The following is a 17,000-nucleotide window of genomic DNA, read 5'->3' on the forward strand; positions in this document are numbered from 1 at the left end:
CTACAATCTTGTCCCTGACATCCTTGGAGAGCTCTTTGGCCTTGGCCATGGTGGAGAGTTTGGAATCTGATTGATTAATTGATTGATTGATTGATTGCTTCTGTTTTTTTATACAGGTAACGTGCTGAGATTAGGAGCACACCCTTTACAAGTGCACTCTAACCTTAGCTCGTTACCTCTAGAAAAGACACCTGGGAGCCAGAAACCTTTCTGAATGAGAAGGGTCAAATACTTATTTATCTCATTAAAATGCAAATCAATTTTTAACATTTTTGACATGTTTGTCTGGATTTTAATTTTAATTTTGTCTCTCACTGTTCAAATGAACCTACCATTAGAAATATAGACTGATCATGTCTTTGTAAGCGGGCAAACGTACAAGAGCAACAGGGGGTCAAATACTTTTTTTCCTTCACTGTATATAATGGACGCTCAATTGTTTACTCAATAATTAGCAGTAAAAATCTGCCATTAAAAGTTTGAAAGGGACGCACAACTGTAATTTTCTCATTTATAAAAATGTGGAGCATTGCATGATTGTGGGCGCTGCTTTTTTGTTTTGTTGTGGAATTTTCGAGGGCACTATATTATATTTTATATGTAAATATATATTATATTGGACACACAATAAAATGCAGTACACTTTACAAAATAAATACAGAGTGATTTTGGACACATTCAGAAATTTCTGATGGTCCCCATGTGTCCTCAGTCTAATTCTGTGTCTGTCTGTTTTCAGGCCATACCTATACCACAAGAGGGGGTTTCATCAGCAGATGAAGCCCAAGCAGCCAAACGCCGCCGCCTGCCGTCTGGCCCAGCCCTGCTCTCTGAAACCCCCATGGAGACAACCAATAAACCCGCCTACACCCTAACCACAGCCCCAGTAGCAGCACCAGCAGCAGAACATCATAGTATTTGTACACTGCCGACCTCACAACCTTTATCCCAGACCATCACAACCTCACATGATGACCCCGCCCCAACCAGTGGTATTCAGATGGACGCTGAGACCCCAATGGACACGAGCATCACCCTCACTGACGCTCTACCTGAGTCAGCCCTGGCCTCGGACCCCATGCTGACTCTGCAGTCGACCCCTTTTTCAGTCGATGTTTCCTACATGGAGAGCCTCCTCCAATCACATTTTCCTCAGGACGGTAGCCCCGGACCCCTGTATTAAAGAAAACGACTACACTATATTATTATCTGGCCAGTGGAGGCTGAGCCAATAGGAAGTAAGCTAATGGAGGGGGATTCTACGGAGTGCTGTATTATGGACAAAAAAACATTTCCTCCACCAGCTCTGAGAGCTAAGGGCGGGAGCAGGAATAGACACACAAGCACTCTTTTAAATGCATGTTAATTTTCCTAATTTTGAGTTAATGTATTTGCAGTGGTGCTTTAGCTTGTTCTGAAGCAGCAGCTAAACAAGGCATTTTTATTTTTGACATTATTATTTGTTGTTTTTTAGGCCTTTTGGTGTTTTCCATTTTTTGTTAGCTGTTGTGCTTCTTGTGCGAATTCATCTTAATATGAATTTGCCTTTTGGGTGGTATCAACTCCATACCTCGTTGCATTAATTCAATAACAGCACACTTGTTTTCTTTTGTACAGGAAGCTAATTACTATGACTGCCTCTCAGTCCGATGGACTTCAGTTTTTCTCTTTGAATCAAATAACCAGCAACAAAATATCTATTTTTCAATCCAGCCATTAATGGCTTTGAAACTGTTTTGGAACTAAAGTGTCACATCGTCCATCTGCAGGATATTCTCACCAAGGTGTTTATTGTTAGATTGCAAGGAAGGGAGGGAGGGAGGGAGGGAGGGAGGCAGGCAGGCAGGCAGGCAGGCAGGGAGGGAGGGAGGGGGGGGATGGTGGATGAGGGAAAAATATTGTAGGGGGAACTCAGTATTTAAATGTCTTTGTCAAATATTGAATTATTATTTGTAATAGAATAAACATGTTGAATGCAAACAGTAGTAGATTTGTCTGCAGGATGCATTGAATGTTTGTGAAGATGTGTCATGGTAGTTAACAGGTGAGACCTTTTATGTATTGACAACATTCAAACTGCCATTTGGCAGCTCCAATTTTCACAACCATAACTTTCTCAGGGTTCCTACATGTGAAAACTAAATTTCATTTAACATGGAAGTCCTGAAATAGTTTAGGAAGTACAGAACAGCCTGGAAAATATCAGTCATAATTGGTATATGAATATCTGTTGCTTATATTGCTCCTGTTAACAGTTTGTCCACTATAATGAGTGATATCTTTGTTTTCTGTCACATTTCTCTTATTAGCACATGAACTGGCCCTGAAGTAAATTTAAAGAATGAAAGTCTGGAAAAGGTCTATTTGAAAAAAGGAAATGTATATGTAGGAACCCTAAAATCTGGAAATATTTTGGACCATTCTTGGTTTAAATTGTATGTAAGAATTAATATTTTCTTTTTTTTTTATTACTGTATCCTTTCTATATTCATTTTGGAATTTACAAACTTGGCCGATCTACAATATTATTGATTATTTTCGACAGAGTTTTATAGGTATATTACCCAGTAATATACCTGGTAAATACATCTTTCTTTTTCCCGGATATGGCCATGTATTGCTTCAGAGGCGCTACGGAGACATTAAACTACTGATGGACTGAGTTTCCCAACACCTTGTACATACCGTAGGCCTTGTGTATTGTGATTCAAATTTGTAAATGTCGCACATAAACCTTTTTTCCTGTCACCACAACTGAAATGTTGGGAAACAAATGTGTTCCTGTATCCAAATGATATCCGTAAAGAAAATTGATTTCATAGGAATTAAAGTGGGTTGCTAGTCGCCAGCTCTGTGTTTTTGTGTGTTCAGTACCAAAGAGATTCAAAGAGTAGTTTCTGGGTCAAAATCCTTGGACTAACGGTGGAAAGATAAAGTACCTGCAGTATCAACTAATACCTTACAATTATTTAATGTCATACTGAGGGATAGATAGTATGCCATGAATCCAAAAAGTCATGGGAAAGGATGTCATACGAAAGTCAGTGTAGTATGTAATAAAAAGTCAGGAATAAAGAGTCATAGTTTATGTCATGAAGTGGTCGTATAGTATGTCACAAAAAGTTAAGTCATTGAATAGTATGCCATAAAAGTCATAGTTCAGTATGTCATGAAAATGTCATAGTATAGAATATTAAGTCATAGTTTAGTATGTAATAAAAACTTGTATAGTAGTATGCCTTAAAGTCATGGTTTAGTATGTCATGAAAAGTCATTGTATGCCAAAAGTAATTTCTCAGTTTCTTATGTCTGTATATGTATGGTATGTCGTCATAAAAAGTAAACCAAAACGTCAAAAAAACCATAGTGTAGTATTAATTCATAATAAAGTGAAAAATGTCATAGTATAGTATGCCATAAAATGTCATAAAAATTCATAGTTTAGTATGTCACAAAAAATAAAAAAACGTCATAGTGTCATGAAAAGTTAAAGTGTGGTAGATTGTCAAAAAATTAAGTCATAGTATAGGATGTCATGAAAAGTCATGATATTGAATGGATTCATAGTTTAGTGAAAAACGTAATAAAAGTCATGAAAAATGAATTGTAAATCATGCTATAAAAAATCATAAAAATTCAAAGTTTTATATGTCACAGAAGGTCAGTGAATGCCAAAAGTCATGTCATGAAAACGTAACAGTATAGTAGGTCATAAAAAGTCATAGTATAGTATGACTAGTAAATTATGGTATGTTGAAAAAAAAAAAATGTATAGTATGTCAATAAAAGTCATAAAAATGTCAGAGTTTAGTATGTCATAAAAAGTCATCAAAATTCTTATTTCAGTATGTCATAAAAAGTTATAGTATGCCATTAAAAAGTCATGAAAAATTCATAGTTTAGGATGACATAAAAAGTCAAAGTTATAGTGTGCCATTTAAAAGTTATAGTATAGTTTAGTACATAAAAAGTCATGAAAAAAAGTTTTTCCATAATACGTCATAAAAAGTCAAAGTATAGTCTGTAATGAAAAGTCAAAATGGTATGTCATAAAAAGTCAAATACAAACTATGTTTTTTTGCTTCATCGATGGGCTCGTCACACAAGTTATTTTTAGATGGTGTGATTAGCTGAATCTTCCTCTAATGAATTCTACATTTTATATTTTGCAAACTGAATAAACACTGGGAAGGAACCTTACATATTTTCATGGGACTGCAGATCAGAGGTAAATTATCTAAGTTTACCCATCTCTTATTTAAGCATTTGATCATGATAGTGAAAGTGCTTACTTGTATTTTAGGCGCGGGATTATATATTTCTGCCTCACAACGACTCACTAATATTTATTTACTAGAGCTGAAAGATGCTAAAAGGCTGGGCAGTAGAGCTGAAGGGAACAGCAGGTGGGTGTAAATTCACATTTGATTTGTCACTTTAAGCAGTACCTTTCACATTGTAGTTATTTAATCCATTGCTATAAAACATATTGATTAGAGCAGGTTTAAAATTGCAGGAATAATTACAGTACATAGTTCCCATGGACACACTCTCAGCTTTCAAAACGTCCTTAAACAGGTTGGCATGCCTTTTAACTGCAATGTACTCAGATTTTTTAAATTTCAAATCGTTGTGTATTGTCTAAATGTTGCTTTTTGATTCTGATGCACTGACAACAAAACATGTTCCTACCATTTGTTTAGATCGCTGAAGTATTCGCTGCTGTCAAATTCCATTGTAGCATTGGAAACAAAAATTACATGACATTGTCCACAGGTTAAAAATACACCTCCAAGCAGCACAACAGGATCAGTGAGAGTTGTTTTGAACAGTTTCTGTTTTCTTCATGCCCTGATACTAACAGGATTCACTGTGACTTTAGTGTTGAGAGCCTCTGGAATTTGGAACAAGCCCAATAGAAGAGGACAGAAGTGGGGATAGAGAAGGTCACTGGAAGAACAAGAAATCTATGGCTCGTGGACAAATCGTTTAGTGGTCATGTGCTCATATGCTCATATGCTCTTACACACGCACGCACGCACGCACGCACGCACGCACGCACGCACGCACTACTAGCTCTGCATATGCCATCTCTGCATTGCCCTCGCTGGAGCAGGATGGCCATTAACATTCTGAAATGCCCGCTATGTCTTTGCAGAGGAACTGGGGGAAGTGCCAGCTTGGCAATTACTTTAACAACTCCAGAGTTTGATTCCTTTATTCAGTTGAACCCAGCCAGAGGTAAAACTGAGGGGAAACACAGAAAACTTTTGATGACTAAGAGGGCATTACAGCAGCATGTGTCCTTCTGGCTGTAGAGTAAGTTCAAAGTTTGTGACAGCCAGTGCGAGCCTGTCTCTACCAAAATGTCCTTGAGGACGACACTGAAACCTCTAACCTGCTCGATGACAATCAGGCAGCTGAATGGCTTACATGGAAATGGAAATCAGTAAATGCAGTGGGATCTAATTGCAGATGGAAGTGGCAATTATGTTGACAAGCTGGTTGATATGACAGGCTCCATTATAGCCTTAAGCTTTTATTACATTTCTGCCTAGTAAATCACATCACTGAAGCAGCATTACAATAATGACTTAGTGGAGCTCAGTCTGTCAACACTGTCTAATGTTTCAAGGGGATTGGACTGAGAAGTTGGAGGTGCCTGATCTTTATGAACTTCTAAACTGCATTTATCAACTATCTTTAATGGCCATATTGGATGTCAGCACTCAGGCAGCACTGACAGTGAAAAGCAACTGAATTTAAAGGTTTACTTTTCCTGCTGTCTAATTTCATTGCTACATTGCTGTTGACACAGCACATTTGTATGTTAGTTAATTTATCAAGTAGAGATGAGCCACTACAAATAGTTCTCATAATTAAATCTGCATTAACCATTTTTGGCCACTTGGAAACCACCTGTAAATCCACACTGACGTTGCGTTATAAAGCTGTAAAGTTGTTAGCAAACAGTTGAGAACATGTGAAAACAGGTAAACAGGGGAAAATACATGCATCCAGCAGAATTTCCTGCGGCATTGGAGCTTTTCTCGGAAGTGGAACGTCAAGGATAAAGACTAACAAACACCTTGTTCCATATGCTGTCTGTTCATATGTTGTTTATTAAAAATGCATCGCAATTTCAAAAACTTGTAAGGAGAACTGTTTTTCTTGAATGTCTGGATTTGGTGATACAGGTCTTTTTCTGTCTAACAAGTCTCCAATTGTTTTCTCTTGCTTTGGACACACTAACTGAGAAAGAGAGAGGCTTGTTGGAGAGGAAGAGGGAAGAAAGAAAAAAAACCAATGTTGGTAAGTGCCGGGCCTTATTAATGAAGTGAATCTTCATCCAGTCACACAAGACAAATAAATTGCCGCCTCCTTGAAGCTCTTAATCGGCCCATTAGTCTTCGGGCAACCACAGGCCCCCCCCCAGGCTTGTTCCTTTTAGATGAGACCAGATACATCCATCAGCCCATATTTGCATGCCGACCACACACGCTGACAGAGCTGAGTGCACAGCTGGAGATGCTACATCATATTTAGTCCCTTACTTGTGCAATAAACACTGTTCTCCACATCTTGAGCATGTCTTCTTTCTCTCCCTCTATCATTTAAATACTCACATTACTCCTCTTTTCACAAGAAACCTGGAAACTCATCCATCCAGGAGGCTCTATTACATCGCTGCTTGCACTAAAAACACTCCTGTCTTGTTGTTATACTTCTTTTCATTTCACTTCTTTACCCTACACAATCATTTTAATGGATATTTTTTTTCTGTTTTCAGGTTGCAGTGAATGGTATTTGCTGATGTATGAATTCACTGTTATTCTGGGACTCACTGTAAACTGCTCTGCAGAAGAGAGTTTCTAAATGACTGAAACGAAAGATGAATACGCTAAGTAATGACAGGGTTTCCTGTTCTCAGTCAGCCTAATTAATCACCAGACAGCGTCTTGTGTGGTTTAAAGAGCTGCACCAAACAGAGTCAGACTCTCAGAGAGCTGGCATGCTTATCTGTATGTGACCTACGCTTATTTTCCCTCCATTTCTCAGCTGCCATGCGCTGCACCCTCTGCTAATTCAGCCGCTTAAAACCTCATTTCAGACACAATTAGCCTTTAGCCCATCCAAGTGCCGTCGCCTGTGGTGTCCCCCCACCCCTTTCATCCTTTGTGAACATTTTCTCTTTCACTCCTCGATAAAGATCATTATTGAGGTTACAAAAAAGGAGTTTTGATCATTTACAGGAGAAAACATATTAAAGGGCGTTTTAGCAGGCCCATTAGGAGCCTGGTAAAACCCTCGCTTGTTGCCACGCCAGGGTTATCAATGCTACTGGGAGCCTTTAATTCATTCCTTTGCCAGAGGTTTTTTTTAATTACACTTGAAGGAAGAGATTTTACTGCAGCAGAGCCCAGTCCTGCAGCTGATGTTTTTTTTGTGAAACTCTTAATAGCAGGGCTTGCAAAACGAGAAAGCTCATCATTTTTACTTTGCAGGCAAGTCACAAAATAATTTTTACTGCATCTGCTCTGCAGCTGCCTGTAAATGGGTTTATTTTTAAAATACACATTTGTGTAACTTTTGTTTGGCTAAGTGCACAAAGTTGTGTTTCTATCCAGATTTTTCTGTGAAGTTTTTTAGAGGAAAGTCATTCAGCTAACCGAATGAATCGGTTAGCTGTACGTTATCAACTTCATCAAAATCTCCAACACAGAATTTTGAAGTGGGGTAGATATTGTGGATTACGTATCTTAAGAAAGGAATAATGTAGAGCGAGGCGGTTGTATTTACTACAACAACAGCCTCGCTCTACATTATCCCGCTTGTTACATATCTACTTACCAAATCAATCAATAATTTGACATAAAATATTAATTTAAAAAAGGCGTTTATTGATTTAGATTTGATTGTATTGCTTCCGCTAAAGAAAATAGTTTGTTACGTCTGTACAGTTGAAATCCTGCGTCCATAGCAACGTAAACTCTGTAGCTGTTTAACGCAACCCTTTATAATTACTCAGCACCACAGTATCTCCCCCTCCTGCACTGAATACATTTGTGGCAAAAGCCACCAATCCGGGCACGCATTTTATCCCCCTTACGAGCTGTGGTAGTAGTTGTATATTTTATGAGTTGGGCTGTTATGGGGTGCTATCACTACAGGTGGATAAATTACCCCGCTGCAGTTTTAATTACTGCAGGAATGACACATTAGCTGAAGCATTGTAGTGAGCTAGCGGGCTATCGGCTACTCTAGCTAATTCACATCAAACTCAACATTACCGTTGACGGTGAAGTGAGACACAGTGAATGACTTCTTTGGGAATATTTATGTTGACGTTTATGTCCTCATTTATCTTGTTTCCTTTTTGCACAGCCGCTGCGTGTTGACACACCTGTTAGTTAACATCAAACATGTCGCAATGTAGCTAGCTAAGCTAAGCTAATGGAAGCCACTCGCTGATAAATTATCTAAATTATTCATTCAGCGAATAGATTAATTGATTGATTGCTGTCTTGCAGCTATGGCAACGGTGTGTTATACTTGTGTTATCAAGAAAATAACAGACCACTTTACATTAGAATTCAACCAAGCCATGTCATAATATAACATAATTGGGTTATTGAGCAAGAGCTTCCACCTGTTTTATGGTCACTCCTGTCTGTTTTTCTAACATCCTGACGAAGAGGGAATGTTCAACTACAACTGTATGAAGAGATGCAATAATTAATAAATAGGCCTAAATAAAAAATCCCAAAAGTGCTAACGACCCTGAAGCCACAGTTTATCCCAAAATGAATGGAAATGATCAGTTAAAACTGAAGGTTTGTACTTCCATTAACAGCAGGTTTTCCACAGTGAATTCATTCTTGGGTTTGGTAAATTTTTAATTTAAGCATTTGATTATAAATATCAACAGTACAATTGTACTGTTTTTAATAAACTGTGGTGTTCATGGACCTCTTCCTCAGCTCATTTTGGTGTAAATCTACATTAAATCTCTTACTTTTTTATGTCATTAAATCATCTCCTTTGAAGTCCTTACAACCTTGGGCATATGGTTTACTTCTGTGGCTACAACATGACCTAGAAGGCACTGTCACAATTAAAAAAAATATTGTTAACCTGTGTAGGTATTTAATAGGAACAAATTTAGGATATGGTTTAAGTCTCTTAGTTTTCAGTCTGAAGTGATGTGTTGCTGACACAGAAGCAAAGTAAATGCCTGTAAGAGGTTATGAAGTGAAATCTCTGTCTGGATAAGTTAAAAGTCACTTGACTTCAGCTAAAAGCTTCACTTCATCATGCGTAAGCACTTGGCAGATTGAACTCTGCAGCGTGTCTTGTCTTACCAACCTCACCTGCCTGATGACAGATATTTCCTGTTGCGATCTGCAGTGTAGGGTGTTGAACAACACGGGAGCATCTCAATGCTTGCAGAGATGTTGCCAGGAGGCGTGTGATTGCAAAGCTGAGGGTAATTATGCACTGAGAGCTCGGCTGCCTCAAGGTTAGTCATCATGAGGTCGCCATAGGAGAAGACAAAGAAGAGTTCTAGAGGGTTGTTGGGAAAGAGTAAGGAAGAAAAAACTGACAGTAAGGTGCATAAAGATTAGAGAGATAGAGATAGGATTGTGAGCAGAGCAGGATCAAAAATGGAAGAAATTGTGGTTGGGAGGGTTTGTATTAGAAAGTAGGAAGGGAGTTTACCTTGCACCCCGACAATTTTTAGTACCCATGAAATATGGAGAACTGAAGAATCTGCACTCTTGGTCCAAAGAAAGTATTTAATACTTTTGGAGTCCACCTTTGCAATGGTTTATTTTTGCTTACTTTTCATGCATTTCTTTTTGTTGCCTTTTAAAAAGTCCAACCCCACGTGCATTTTATCTTGTTCAGCACAAGTCTGATTTATCATTTATACAGCTGCCAGGAACCCAACATACAAGAAAAAATTACACAAGCTCAAAAGAACAGAATAGTTATAATGTTACTCTATAATACAGTAATTTTACCACACATTTTTTTCTCAATTAATTTGTGCCAGGTAAATCCATGACAATAAGATTTCAATTTCTTTAAAAAACCGACATGCTACACACATAGACGGTCCTACATTAACACATTATAAACATTGTATTCACAGAGGAATAGACGAATGGTTTTAGTTGTGAAGCCAAAAGCTTTGAATGTGTGATGTTGTTGGGCCTTCTTAGCATTGGGTTGTGATCTCCTGAACGGTTAAATTATACTTTCAGTAAGCTTTCTTTCAATATTAGTCAAAATGCTTTTTCAAAGCCTTCTCAACACTGACGGGATATTATGCCAGTGGAGAAATACAAATCTACTCATCTAAGCCAAGTGGCTGCTTGAAGAGCTGTTCTGAACCCCGCATCACTTTTCACCTCTGAAATTAACTCTAATCTCCTTTTAAAATCCGAATACACAACCAAGTGACCTGGACATCAATGTAAACCTCTATCAACAGTCCCTTAACACTAGAATAACGTCATTACAGAAAATAAAGTGATGACAAATTGTTCTTGACCGGTATGCACACAAGCAGGAAAAACCACCATCAGCAGCAAATGTCCAAAGACAATCATAGAACATTTTGACATCACAAATATTAAGAGCATGTCCAACAACTCAAAGAAACAGACTCAATGACCTCTGGACATCCCAGATAGAAGCAAGACTATTATCAATATGTTTTCCCTCACAGTCACATTAAACAACATTTAATCTGAAAATAAATCAGAATTTGCCTTCAAGACTTGCTGTGAGTAATCCTAAAATGTAAACCCCAAGGATATCCGTACAACTCTGGGTGCCTTTTCTTCCTCTGTGTGAAGAAGTGTTTTCTTATCTCTGTGTCCTTCTTATTTCACAGCTAAAATCAACAAATGTTGAAATCCTCAGTGAACAAATGTTCACACTAACAGTAACACAACAATAAGCGTGACGGCAAACCCTTATTTGACAAAGTAAACAATATCTGTGACTGGACGTGGTCTTGATGTCCTCGGCAAGCAAGCAGGTGGTGCTACTTTAACTGACTGTCCCCAGGGAAGATCAAATGGAGAAAACCCAGGAAAGGAAGAGGGCCAAGCACGCTGATCTGGTAGCTGAGTGTCAGAGAAATGGGTGGAAGGCCTGCTGTGAACCTGTTGAAGTGGGCTGCAAGGGCTTTGCAGGCCAGTCTCTACACCGGGTCCTCGGACTTTTAGGGATTTGCGTACTGCACAGGCAAAGAGCCATCAAGAACATTGTGGAAGCTGCTGGAAAGGCTTCATGGCGGCTCTAGTTAAAGATGGGGGACGCGTGGAGTGGTGCGCTACCTGACAGGGCCTGATCCCCACCGGCTGGGTAGCCCAAGTGAAGGTGTCTGATGTAAGACCCAAAACACCCTATGACCCTGGGAGCATCCCTGATGATGTGACCATGTTGCACCATAAGGTGTATTCAAGTATCTGTGTGTGTACTGAGTAAGCAGAAGAGAAAATCTCACCGTTCTTCACGTCTTCACATAGAGCCCTCCTGCCAAAAGAGGGCCCCATGCACCGTGGGAAAAACTTAATTTTTAAGCCATTTCATTTGATCAATATAACTGAATTGAACAGCATGCAAAATACATTACATGCATAACATAACATGCATTTACTTGTTAGAGCAGGTATCACAGTCTCATTTCGGAAAGAAAAAATACTTTTCCTCTTTCTTCATGTCTAGAATGTCTTTCTTCATCAAAGCCGCCGTGGACATCAATATGTACAGAGAGCTATGTGTACAGTGCTGATAGAAGACATGGCGAGCTGGCGGTGCAGAAGCTGAAAATGGAGACATCAAGCTTCACAATATCTGAATGTCTGTCCCTCCTTAAACATCTGACAGAGATGCACCCTGGGAGAAAACCACCCCTCGCTGCGCTGATGCCCTCATCAGCCCTCCTTACCCGTCTCATCCTGTGTAAACTCTCATTATCACATCCGACACCCCAACTTGTCCCCCTTCAGTGGGGATCCTTTTATTTTTCTTATTTAAAATTAAACAAAACAATTCCTCCTTCCTGCTGCAAATTCACATTTCATTATCAGTGTAAGGATTTTCTTCTGGGTTCTTCTAACACCAAAAACTAAAACAATGAGGTTATCTTTTATTTTTCCCACTGAGGAATCAGCAAAAAGAGGAATAACAAAAACTACAGGAGCCAATACTCATTCACATCTGCTGGCTTCTAATAAAGACCTACTCTAATTTTTTCGTGGTAACCCTCAGAACGTCAGCTCCTCAGCTCTAATCTGCCAGGTGAAGCACTTCATCAATTAGTCATTACAACATTAATTTAGAAACATGGATTTTTTTAAAAATATATATTTAAATATATTTAAGCACAGCAGTTATCAAAGCAACATAAATAAATCTGGTATACTTCGTCTATGCTAACTTATGAATTGGCATACAGTATACAGTAGGGAGGTAGGAGTTCTTGGCTGCAGAGGAACATGATGTGATTAGAGTGCATTTCATTTAATAATAATTCATAATTGACCTCACAGCCCACTCAAAAGTGAGTATTTAATAGTTTTATTTCCAGGAGAAGTTGCTTTCTTTCTGCTCAACAATGGAGCTCTGGAATAATAGCTTAATAGCTTAATGAATGGAATAATAGCTTAATTTCTCCATATTTGATTTAGTAGTAATATATGTTCATCACTGTAGGGTTGGGTCTCATTTAAAAGTTTTTGATACTAGTGCCAATACGACACTCAAGTTTTGGGATGATTCCCAAAACAATCCTTTTTGATTCTTTACTTTAATGGATAGGAAGGTTTTTCTTATACAATGAACAAAATTAATTAACAAAAAAGGCAAAACTTTTAATCTTGTATCAACACTAATTATTATTAGTTTAGTAACATTAGTAACAAAATTTGTCTAAACAAAATAGTCTAAAATTATCAAAAGTATCCATAAATTAACGAAATAAAGCCAAAGAATGAACCAAAAAATAGAAAATATGACCAAGCATTGCGTGCCAACTTTAAATACTTTTTGTTATCATTTTTCTTACTTTGTGCTACGGATATATTTTAGTATGCACTTTTACTTAATCCTAATCACCAGTCACACAGCCAGTGTCTGTTTTAGGATATCAATCTTATTAGACATACAGTATACTCTACCTGTACCCCTTTGAAGTGAAGAGTGAAGCAGATTTTTAAGGTCAAACAGGCCATTTCCTGGACGCCTGGTAGAGCGGGCACCCGTACAGTACACAGAGGTTTACTCCTCGACACAGTGGACGCGGGTTCGACTCCGACCTGCGGCCTTTGCTGCATGTCATTCCCCCTCTCTCTCCCCTTTCAAGTCTTAGCAGTCCAATTATAAAAAAAAGGTTTGAAAATGATCTTTAAAAAAAAATAGGCCTTTTCCCCTATGACATTGTGTTGACATTTCATTTTTTGTTATCTTTTATTTGCAGTTTTGAAAGTTTGAACATTTGTCTAAATGTTTCATTTTTGCATTTGTACACAAGGAGCCGATGAAAGGGAGAGAACTGCTCTCATCGGACGCAATCTGTACAAGTAAAAGGTTGAATGTATAAATGAATGTATGAGATATTTGTTGGCTCATTGCTGATGCTGCTTTGTCTGCCATGTCAACCCACAGTGAATCACTTTGTGAGAATGTATTTCTTGGGAAATAAAGTTCAGCAGGAGTAGTCAAAAAAAACCTTGTTGTAACAAAGATGGAGCAGCCTCATCATCTTCCCTGTGAATAACAGCTCTTATCCTTCCTCTTCTGAACAAAATATGTTGATGTGAGGAAGATGAAGGAGCCATGAACATCGTCTATGGAACAGCCCCTGTATTGTGCTGACAGTATCACAGCAGTTAATGTCAAATGAAACTCTTGCCTGTGGATCTATATTCATCTTTGGCCTCATAAGGTGACATGCCACATTTTTCACAACCCCCCCTTTTACTTTTGAGTGCATTAATGTTCGCTCTTCCAAATAAGACGCAGTTGCCTGGAAGCTCTGCCTTCTATTCCTCCATCATTTAAAGCTTAATTTATTACTTCAACAAAAGGACACAGCCTGTTTTCCCTCCCTGTCCTTCCTGCAGAAGCGGAGGCTGCTGCGGCATTCGCAACATAGTTACTTTACAAATGGAGCTGGGCATTCACATAATTAAAACCAAGATGCTAGGACATAATTCTTAATTAAGCATTAATGTGATAAAGTGTTATAGCAGGAACAAACTCTCCTTAAAGGGAAGGGAGGCCTTTGTAATGAGGTGATTAATGGACTTAAGAGGGGAAGAATATGTAATTGGCTGGTTGTCCCTCCTAGCTGTAGATAGGACACTGCCGCAGAGGGGCTGGTCACAGAACAGAAAAGGGATGTTGTCTGTCTGCAAGAAAAAGACTTCTTTAATCGCAAATGCCTCTCAATCTCAAATAGTTGCTTTCTTTACACGTTAAATGTTTATCTGTCCAATCAGTCTTCTAATAGGACACTATGTGCAGTACAGCAGGGTTACCCCAGCACAGACTGTCGCAAACAGTAATGTAACAGATGCAAGTCTCAGATCGACTTAAAGGTCAATGCATACTCAAAATGAAATGCTGTTGTTTTAACATGTCAGGCTGAAAATAAAACAGAATTTCACGGCATTCTCTTGTCATCTCTGGTTGTTGGCTTTGAACAAATGTGTGTTATTGCAAAAGTTACAACCACACCCTGCAGTGATGTCACAGTGTACCAACACACCCTAGCGTATACTTCTACATGACTGGAGCAAGGTACAACTGGACATTTTTACATTTAGTGTTTCTGGCCAAAAAGTCCTTGGGGTCTAACACACATGCTGAACACATTTCCTTCCTCAAAACATTTACAAAGCAGATTTTTCATTTATTTTTAATTCTGCATTGTTCACATACTTGTTTGCTAGCGTGCAGCCTTCCTTTCTACTAGCTTCACTATTGCTACACTTGTGTATTACCATTGTCAACTGTCTACTATTACTTTATCAGGTACACCTGCTTCTTAAGGCAGGTATATAATCAACCAATCATGTGACGGCAGCTTAATCAATATTAATAGTTTAGCACTTAAAAATGGCAACATTGTCTAGTTCCAGCCTCTCAAAAGTGAGAATGTGCTGCTTCTTACTGTTTTATAGCAAACAAATTGAATATTTTTGGGTTTTGGATTACTCAATCGGACACAAGTAGTTAAAAGCTGTTTTTTTGGGTTATGGGACATTTGGGCCGTTATTTTTTGGCCCATTTTCTGACATTGTATCAACTAAAAGATCATTAAAAATTAAGCCTCATATTAAAATAATGGTCAGTTGAAATGGGACCGGTAAAGTGAAACCCCGTACCAGTATCCCTCAAGCAATGAAAATACCACAAATGTGACAGAATCTTGAATGATCTCTACAGTATTTTTTCCATATTAAAAAACTCTGGATCTTCCATCACATAACATATAGTTTTTTAAAAACATGAGAAAACAAGGAATTGAGAACGTTTTATGTTCTCATCTCATCGGTTGAAAGGTTTGAAATGAGAGTCAGCTGGGAGCAGCTGATTGAGAAACCAGCTGCTGTGACCTAAATTACCAGAAAACAGTTTTACTTCTACTTTGATTTGAAAACGATTTTTGAAAAAGTTTGTCTTGTCTCTGGATTTAGATGTTTTTGTAGTTTCCGGTTTTTCCAGGCTATAAAACAACATTTCAGCCTCATAAGCCCTGTTTACCATTTGAAACATAATTATTGTCCTCTCTGCTCTAATAAAAATGTTATTTAACATCCCGCTGAAAAAAATAATGTACAGATTTCATGGAAAATCCAACCCCAAACCTCCCAAATCCTGGCTCATGAAAGAACAAAGCAGTTTAATGTTGCTGCCTTTACTTCCTGAATATTCTGCTTTACCAAGAGTCATGCTTTGAAAAAGTGGTGGTGATAAGCTGCAGGATTTGCTGCATTTTGCTCACCATCACAGTTTCTTTGATCGTGCTATGTCAAGAACTCTTACCTGTAGTGTCTTTAAAGTCGACCACAATGTCGACCACAATGTGAATAAGAAACTCAGCCTTTATAAACTATTCCACAACGACTTCAAATGTTGTAAAGGATTTATAAGGAAAACTATTTTCATACATTTTTCTTCTTTTAATCATTTATTGTGAGGCCCTACTATTTCTTCCCATCTATTCTGGTTGTATTTTTAGACATCAAACACAATTAAAACTTGAAGCCTGTCATTTAACATGTCACATGTCACTATATCTCACTAATAAATAGCAATCTCTAAAGTAAAACTATTTCGGAAGATACTTAATGCATATATAACTGCATAAATGCATCAATTCACGTCTCAGGTTTTGGGATTACCAATTAAAAGTAATATAACACAGCTTATTAATTTTTACCATACTGTTTTTGCATTTTTGGTAGAAACCACCTCAGAGAGGTGAGAAAACATGTTTTTGAGATTTGGGCGTTCCAACATTTTAAAGAGTAATCCCTTAAATAAAGATAAATATTTGTTATCCTATGGATAGCGACTCAATGTTATTTTCATTCTATTTCCATTATGTTATTACCTCTCTAAATGGTAGTTTTAAGTTGTAGTGGTGGAGTCAGCCATTCCCACATGGGATTAAAATTGCCTTCACATGCACACGCTATTCACAGGATTTAAACCAGCATGCTGTTCTCATGAACTATTCGTACATATGGCTACAAAGAGGAATGCACTGTAATTCATATGGATGCCACGTATTTATTGCTGTATGCACCACATTGACTGCTGCTGTATAAGACAGCTGTGGTCTGCATAGGGAAGAGGTCAGGGTGGAAGGAAGGGACATAAAACAGAGGGCTCTCAAATCAGGGAGTGGAATTCATTTTCCTGAAAACACAAGACTTTTACCCAGGAAACACATGTTTGTGACTTGAGAGTAA

The 17,000-nt window shown here is 38.1% G+C and overlaps 1 protein-coding gene and 1 long non-coding RNA gene across 3 annotated transcripts in view; both read left to right on the plus strand.

The window, feature by feature from the left end:
- kdm4b (lysine (K)-specific demethylase 4B) overlaps nt 1–1,184 on the plus strand; it is a 52,829-nt gene extending 51,645 nt beyond the window's left edge. For both annotated transcript variants that reach the window (XM_032525126.1, XM_032525127.1), the window contains exon 22: nt 740–1,184. In XM_032525126.1, the coding sequence (XP_032381017.1) occupies nt 740–1,183 (444 nt within the window). In that variant the 3' untranslated portion in view covers nt 1,184. The remainder of the gene's footprint in view (nt 1–739) is intronic.
- A 309-nt stretch (nt 1,185–1,493) lies between these two features.
- LOC116695086 (uncharacterized) overlaps nt 1,494–17,000 on the plus strand; it is a 15,818-nt gene continuing 311 nt past the window's right edge. Inside the window, exons 1-2 of the long non-coding RNA XR_004333353.1 lie at nt 1,494–1,505; nt 9,463–9,469. This is a non-coding gene — a long non-coding RNA (uncharacterized LOC116695086). The remainder of the gene's footprint in view (nt 1,506–9,462; nt 9,470–17,000) is intronic.

Source organism: Etheostoma spectabile, chromosome 9 (assembly GCF_008692095.1).
Source record: "Etheostoma spectabile isolate EspeVRDwgs_2016 chromosome 9, UIUC_Espe_1.0, whole genome shotgun sequence".
Classification (NCBI taxonomy): Eukaryota; Metazoa; Chordata; class Actinopteri; order Perciformes; family Percidae; genus Etheostoma; species Etheostoma spectabile.